The sequence below is a fragment of the Chlorocebus sabaeus genome, chromosome 20 (genome assembly GCF_047675955.1).
Source record: "Chlorocebus sabaeus isolate Y175 chromosome 20, mChlSab1.0.hap1, whole genome shotgun sequence".
In the NCBI taxonomy this organism is placed as follows: domain Eukaryota; kingdom Metazoa; phylum Chordata; class Mammalia; order Primates; family Cercopithecidae; genus Chlorocebus; species Chlorocebus sabaeus.
In genome coordinates this window covers 11,296,887-11,305,349 of record NC_132923.1, presented here as the reverse complement: position 1 = coordinate 11,305,349, position 8,463 = coordinate 11,296,887, and the positions used below count along the sequence as shown (strand labels likewise).

At 40.5% G+C, this 8,463-nt stretch overlaps 1 protein-coding gene across 1 annotated transcript; it reads right to left on the bottom strand.

The window, feature by feature from the left end:
• Positions 1-3,787: 3,787 nt before the first annotated feature.
• Positions 3,788-6,953, bottom strand: TCHHL1 (trichohyalin like 1). The gene is given in 2 exon segments (XM_007977140.3): positions 3,788-6,352; positions 6,816-6,953. Coding segments are annotated over 2 exon segments (2,703 nt in total).
• Positions 6,954-8,463: the final 1,510 nt, after the last annotated feature.

The window sequence follows — 8,463 nt, the reverse complement described above, 5'->3', positions numbered from 1 at the left end:
AACTGAGACTCATCAGTGTGAAAAAGATAATAGTAAGTTGGACCAAGCATGGGTTCTCGTGAGGAGAAAGTTCATAAAAAGAAGAGTCCTTGGAAAGGGTGCACAGTCTTGGGAACTGGATGAGAGGAATTAACTGGGCAGATGGGGAAAGACCATTGAAGGGAGTATTTCATGAAAGACGGTCATCAGTGCCCGCTGTCCAGAACTGTGGAAGCTGGAAGTCTTTAGGCTTGTTGAATGGAGGGTAACATCACCTTCAAAGGAATACTTCTTGAAGGATGATGGCAAAAACATATATATATATATATTCAGCTAACTTTTATTCTTTCTGCCCACCATTCTATTAGGGCCAATTGCTAGAATACTAAGAGAATGTTTAAAAATTATTGCTATTAAGTTTTTAATTTTTTCAGTTAAGAAAATAAAATATGCTTATTGTACAGAAAATTTTGATTTCTTTTTCTGTTTTAGTAGAGATTAGGTCTCACCATGTTGTCCAGGCTAGTCTCAAATTCCTGAGCTCAAGTGATCCTCCTGCCTTGGCTTCCCAAACTGCTGGGTTTACTGCCCATTTATTTAATGCCCTCAGCAAACCATATAGGTAAATGTTTCTGCTTTTCAGCTGTTCTTGTTTCTCTGAGTTGTGTATCCTTTCCTCTGACTGCCAGCACCATTGCCACTGGAGCTGTTTTGTCATTCACATTTTCTTCAATTCTAGTGAGGATTTCAAATGTTTATTGGCTATCTGTATAGCTTCTTTTGTGAATTTATTAATAAGGAAGTTTTTCATTTTTATGGACTCAGATACCTATTGCCACATTGCTTGCCAAAAGGGATGATGAGTTTATGCTCTAGTATGTATATATATCTATTTATACTAAAATTATATATAATTATATATAAATAAAAATTATTTTTATAAACTAAAAATATATAATTTTATAAACTAAAAATATATTTTATAAACTAAAAAATTATGTATAGTTTTATAAACTAAAAAATTATACATAATTTCATAAACTAAAAAATTATATATGGGTTTATAAACTAAAAAATTATGTATATAATTTTATAAACTAAAAAATTATGTATATAATTTTATAAACTAAAAAATTATGTATATAATTTTATAAACTAAAAAATTATATACATAATTTTTTTCCTTTAGTAAGTCTATGCTCTAGTATAGTGTATATGTGTGTTTGTGTGTGTATATATACTAAAGTATAGACAAGCTAAAAGAAAAAATATATATATTTTTCTTTTTTATGAATTGTCTCATGTCTCTTGCTCATTTAAAATAATATTATTTTCAGGTAGGGATATTGAAAGAAAACAGGCACATTCCTCAGCCCCGGACTCAACACAAACAGGCCCAGTACAAACACATCCCACCATATATCTCTCAACTTCCTGAGCCCAGTACAAACACATCCCACCATATATCTCTCAACTTCCTGAGCCCAGTACAAACACATCCCACCATATATCTCTCAACTTCCTGAGCCCAGTACAAACACATTTCTCAACTCAGAGACTACCATATATCTCAACTTTAGAAAAACACCACCTGGAAAGTCTCCGATAAGGACACAGCCATTCGTGGTTTTACTGAAAGCGTGGGAACCAATAGAAAACTGCTAAATGTATAACTTAAAATGTTAACCAACTGTCGTGCTGTAACCAAAAGAATTCCCTTGTTCCTCTGTAACTTTACGTACCCTATTTACATCGGGCTATAAAAGGCAAGCACTCGCATTGTTCGGGGCCCTCTTGTATGCTGTGGAATGGAGGGACCAAGTTTGAACTTGCAGTAAAAGATCCTTGCCGCTTGGCTTTGACTCTGGACTCTGGTGGTCTTCATTGGGGAACAAATGGTCTGGCCATTACAATATAATTCATGTTTGAGTGTAGAATGAAAAGAGCTGAAAATATTGGAGGGGGAGGGTATATACTTGGATTTTTGGGCTCTGGAAAATGTGAAGGTTGAAGTGGAAGAATACTGAACCTAGAAGGCAGAATGCAATGGGAGATGGAGTATTGGACTGCTTTTTGGCTTCAGGAAACATTGTATGATAACAATTTTATTCTTTCTTGGGTTATGACTAAGCTGGAAGAGCATCATACTTTAATTATAACCTTTTGAAAAAACACAGATAACTAAGATTGTTTTTGTTTTTGATCAGTGTCTGAAGGGGTGGCCTGCCCCTCCACACCTGTGGGTGTTTCTCGTTAGGTGGAAAGAGAGACTTGAGAAAAGAAATAAGACACAGAGACAAAGTATAGAGGAAGAAAAAGTGGGCCCAGGGGACCGGTGCTCAGCTTACAGAGGATCCACGACGGCACCGGTCTCTGAGTTCCCTTAGTATTTATTGATGATTATCTTTACCATCTTAAAGATAAGGGAGTGGCAGGACAATAGGATCATTGTAGGGAGGAAATCGGCAGTAAGACATATGAACAAAAACCTCTGTGACATGAATAAGTTTAAAGGAAAATGCTGTGCCTTGAGATGCATATGCAAACATCTCCATAAACCTTTTAGCATTATTTCAGCCTATCACATGGGGAGAAACCTTGGACAATACCTAGCTTTCCTAGGCAGAGGTCCCTGCGACCTTTGGCTGTGTCCATGTACGTGTCCCTGGGTAGTTGAAATTAAGAGAATGGTGATGACTTTTAACCAGCAAGCTGCCTTCAGGCACTTGTTTAACAAAGACACATCCTGTACAGCCCAAAATCTATTAAACCTTGAGTCACCGCAGCACATGTCTCTTGCAAGGACAAGGTTGGGGGTAGGGTCACAGATTAATAGCATCTCAAATACAGAACAAAATGGAGTCTCTTATGTCTACTTCTTTCTATATAGATGCAGTAACAGGCTGATCTCTCTTTCTTTTCCCCACAAGTGTCTCCAAGGCAAGATGGAGAATCAAGGGGAGAAAAGATGAACCAATAAAAGAAATTGATCATCAGGTTGTTTAATTATCAATTTTAATTTAATGCCCTCATCAAACCATATAGGTAAACACTTAGTAGACTCACTGGATGGTCAGTTACAAGAGCTTCTTATAAAATCAAACGTACTTTAGATTTGTGTTCTCTCTCATAATTATTCTGATTGTTTATTTGAGCCAAAAGCTATGATAAGTTTGCATAAGGAGTGGGATTTAATAAAAATTTGTTGGATGAGTAGTTGAATGAATGAATCCATGGTAATAGATTCAGCTGCACCTGAACATGAGCAAAGAATCATAAATTTACTTTAATCAAGTGCTAGAAAATCATAATTAAGTTACAGTGTTGTCTACAATTATTTTGAAGGATAAATTTTAGGATGAACTTGAAATACTTCTAGGAAATGTCATGAAGCAGAGTAATCTATATCTATGAATTAATATTTTATGATTATGAGATAGCATTGCAGAGTCTCATAATTTCCTACTGTTCCATTTTAAATTCAATGAATCAGTTGGAAAAACTGGCACCTGCTAAAGATATGGAAGGAATTTTTCTATTTTTAATGACAGGTACATTGAGGTAAATTGTCTCATGACAAAGTCCATTTTGACACTTGGAAGTAGCAGTGTTTGGTAGGAGTTTTACTGACTGTATTTGTTCAGATGTTTCTTTAGTGGTGGCTTCCACTGCTGAGTACTTTATTATTTGCTCTTGTAGAAATTTAGGAAGAAAATTTAAAAGATTGTTAATCTGCATCTGAATGTGTACACATGAATATTGAGGATGATTGGGAGAGAAATCAGGCTCATGTTGAGATGATAATGATTCATTGCTTTGTGGTGCTTGCCTCCCTTTGTGGTACCAGCCTCTCTCTCTGAGGGTGACCCTGCTTATCTTCCAAGGCCTGGGGAACTGGTGCACCAGCAGGACTCTCATCAAGTGGAAGTCCCCTGGTATATGGTTGTGATGCTTGGCTGTAGTTGAAAAAGACAGAAAAATCTGAGGTCTCACTGGTGTGGGATACACTACAAAGCTCTGGGTCTGATGCCTGGGCTATCTGAACTTGCTTTCAATGGTCCTCTTGGGTTATGTTTGTTTGCTGCAGCATCTTCTCCTGTAGGTACTGGTATAGTGGACTGGAATGGACGGCACCCCTCTCCACAGAACAGGGCTCTTGGTCTCTCTGCACCTGCTTTTCAAAATTTGGCCAGGGGACTGAAGAATTGTGCTCTTTCTTGGCTGGGCTTTTTTGGTCACTACTTTCTCCTGCCAGCTCTTGGGGACTTTCATCTTCCTCCTCAGATGTTACAGTTTCCTTTGTTTCAAGTTGTATCTTGTGGGAGGCTGAATTGTCCTCATCCAGACTTTTTAACATAGTGTTCTGGGCATCTGTTGCTCTACCTTTCTCTTCTTTGCTACTTGGGCCTTGGACCTTTAATTCATTTCTGCTATCTCCCTTTCCAGGGAGCTGCATTAGGGAAAGCTGGTCAGTGAAGTCTTCATCCAGGGCACCTGTGATCTCTATTTCCAGGGACTTTCTGTTTTCATCTCCTGCTGTGGATTCCTGTGCTTCTGGGTGTCCACTGGGCTCCACATCTGCACCTGGGCCTTTGGTCCCTGGGCCTTGATACTTGTGTTCTCCTCTGGAAGGCTGTTCCTGGTCCTCTGTGAGCTGTACATCCTCTCCTCTGACTGCCGGCACCACTGCCTCCTGAGCTCTGTTTTTCTCACCAGGTGTTTCCTGCCTCTGGGTATCTGGGTTATTATTGTGACCTCCTTGCACAGACTCTCCATGTGGGTCCCCTTGACTCTTGGAGGCCCCTTGCACAGGCAGTTCACCTGTCTCTGAGCTGCTGTTATCTTCCGCTGAAGCCAGGCTACTGGGAGTTTCAGAAGACCCCTCATCATTCTGTGTGAATGGTGACTCAGGGTCCTCCCCCTGGTAACCATCCTCCTCCTCAACTGGTTTGTCATGAGTCTTGGTGACCCTACTATTTTCTCCTGCAGACTGCTTCTCAAGTGGTGCTAAATCTTGTGTGCTTTCTCTTGCCCCCAGTGTCCTTGCTGCTGCAAGTGCATTTTTGCTGTTCACAAATGCTTCTGTTGTGCCTTCTTTGGTGTGTTCTGCCTCTTCTGAGACTGCCGTTCCTTCAAGTTCAGGGTGAGTCTGATCTCCTCCTTCTGAGCTTAGATATTGTGTCTCAGAACCCTTTTCAGCATCTTTTGATTTTGATAATCCTTGGAATTCCTGATACTGCCCATCCCGTGTTTGGGTTTCCAGGACTAGTGGCCGAGCTTTTCTGTCACGTTCTTTCTGCCCTGCTGTTTCATGGGTCTCAGGGCCTCTCCTCTCTTTCCTTTCATCTCTCATGTCAGATGTTTCCGAACCATTTCTGCTACCACCTTGGACTGGCAGGTCCTTTGTTTCACTTTCTTTTTCTTGGGTCTCAGATGTTCTGCCATAATCCTCAAGTTCACCCGAATTCTTTGTCTCAGCTGGTGTCTGGTCAGCATCCTTTCCTGGTTCTTGAGTGTCAAATGTTCTACAGATATCCTCGGGATCAGTTGATTTCTGTGTCTGAGATAGTGTCCTGGCAGCAGCTTGTTCTGGCAGGTCAGCATGCTCTGAACTGGGTTCATCTTCTCCTTGCAGGGGTGGTTCTTGTGTATTAGAGTATTTCTCCTTTTCTGTTCTAACTTCCTGATCTTCAGATGGTCTTTGTGTTGCTTCTTCTGGTGGTGAATTTTGGGTTTCCAAGTTTCCTTCTTGTTCTCCAAACTGGTCTCTTATCTTGGAGACACTTTGCTCTCTGACTGGTTCATCTCCCTCCCGGGAGATCTTCTTTTCTTGTCCTTTCCTCTTTGTGGGACTACTGGTCTGTTTTGATCCTGCCATTGGCTTATTTGTCTTAAGTTGGCCTTCATTGTCTTCTGTTGTTTGTACATCTTGGGCCACTTCCTGAATCTGTTCATCTCCTTTCAGGTGTTGGTTCTTAGGGTCATTGTATTCAGATGCTTCTCCTGGAAAGTTGTGAGTCTTGGCTTCTCTCCATGGGTCCACTCTGTTGTTTCCAACTGCTCCACTTTCTTCAGGCATGAGCTGAGATAATGATGCCATTCCTGAAGAAAGCATCCTCTCTTCTTGAGTTGGTGAAGTTCCCGCTGTCCACTGACCATCTCCAGTGGTTGCCTGAAGATCCACATCATCTGGCTTCTCCTTCTCTGGTTTAGTCACCTGTCTTAGTTCTGAACTTAGTAACAATTGTATGTCAAGATAACAGAGGTTCAACAAGTTGAAGATTGCAAGAACAAATTCATCAAAACTGATGATGCCATTACTGTCAATATTCAGAAGATTTGAATTTTTTTCCACAGCATGAAGGACACATGGCTGCATGAAAACACAGTGAGAAATCAGCTTATTTATATGTGGTCCAGTGTCCTAAGAGTCTCCCAAGAATCCTATTTTTCTGACCCCATTCCTCAGTAACTGGTTAACTTTCCCAGAATAGCAAGAATTTATTGGTTCTGCATGCCATTTTTCATCAGAGAGCTATGCCTGAGAAAGAGCATTTACAACACTTGTGAGTTGCATTTTGATGTATAATGGTTTGTGACTCCTTTCAGAAGTTGGCTTTGTGGAAGCAATAATCCCAGTAATGAAAACCTCTTTTTTCTCTAAGCAATTGAACAGAGTAGGGAATTGAGACTGAAAATAGTTGTTCAAGAGACAGTGAGTGCTGAGAACTGTTAGCTAGGTGTAAAATGGCTGGGGATCACATATGCTTATCTTGCTTGGATTATAAAGAAAGGGTGAGTGGGAAAGAATTTCCACAGCTCTGTGAGCAGCTCACCTGAAAAAAGTCCCCAAACTCGCCCTGGAGGAGTTGTTTCAGCTCTCTGCCAGTCAGTGTGGCCCCGTTACTGTCCTCACTGGCATATTTGTGGAATGTCTCAATTACAGAGAGGACATCTCTCAGGAGCCGAGGCATCTTTACAAACTCAGGAGAGGCTGTGAGAAAGAATAAACAAAGCTCATTTTCCAGGATGGGTCCCTCAGGAAGGAGATACCAAAATCATCCTTTTTGTTCCTCCCCCATCTCCACTGCAACCCCTGCTCTATTCTGTATCTTAAAATATTATATCTGAACTCCAGGGGTGATTTAGTTTTGTACCAGACATTGTGGTGAGATCAGATCCAGCATAGGTAGGTATTATAAGAGACAATTCACCCCAGCCTTCAGTAAATAGCAACATTCATGTGCTCAGAGAAAGCTTCATTGCAAAAGGAAGGTGATAAGGTAACTCAAGCATAAGGATTGAAATGCACAAATGAAGCCAATAGAGTTGGACCCATTCTTCCAGCCTCATCCAAGAGTGTCTATCTGCTTTCCTCTCCCTTTGGCTCAGTCTAGCCTTCTCTGGTTAGGAGGATATAACCTTTAAAGTTAGTAAAGTTTCTAGTGGAAAGAGAAGTCACACTAAGAAAATTAACCCCTATGTTTGCAGGTGGTAACAACATGCTTTAACCAAGAAGACACGATTCCATGTCCCGATCCCTTCATTTCCCATCCTTTAAATGCTTCTACATTTTCATTGCAATAGAGATCTGATCCTGTGCCTTGTTGAATAATATTCATGCCTATGACGTCCAAACAATTTATTTTTTTTTGAAAAAGAAAATGATCAAAGAAGTTCCATAAGCAAGGAATGCATTTGGGTGGCTGGCGCTCCCAGTTTATTATTATTAATAAGGGTTGACATAGACTTAAAGTGTGTTTCCTCTGAAATCCTCTTGCAATCTCACATATAAGCAAAACAGCAGATGAAATCCCAAGTATGCTCAAGCAGATGGACTTACCTAGTTCACAAACGAGAGCAGGTAGAACGTAGGGCAGCGGGCTGTGATCTGACAGCAGTAGCTGGAACCTTTTATTGAGGTCCTAATTGCACAGTTAAGAAGGAGACACCCTCTGGGTCTGATGACCTGACATCACCACCAAATCCAGTCTCCCTTCCTCTGTTGTCAGTTGTCTTAATTTTATTTCCTTCTTTAGGCAGTTTCAATTAAATCTTAGCTTCAGATGCATCAAAAGAAAGGGGAAGGGGTTTCTTGATTCATTTACTGACTTTTGCAGATTATAGTTTTGAAGGCTCTTCAAGGTAGTGTTGGCTTCCCTCCCCCATTTTTCAACCTAAGGACATAATTACATTTCTGTCTGACAAATCATAGTGCTGGCAGGGACCTCATAAGTCATCTGATTACTCTGTCTGCCCACAGGATGGCCTGTATTTGACCCAACCCTGAGAGAGGGGTATCAATCAAGTGTTTAAAAATAAAGGCCCCCATTTAGCCATGTGACAAAAGTGGAGACAACAGTTGATTCAGATGTTTCAATGCTCTGCTCTCCTTGCCCAGAGGCAGAGTTAGGAAAAAAAAATCTCTTGGTTGATGTACAAAACCTTGCTTATCTAAGATGTTCTATTTTAAAAATGTGATTG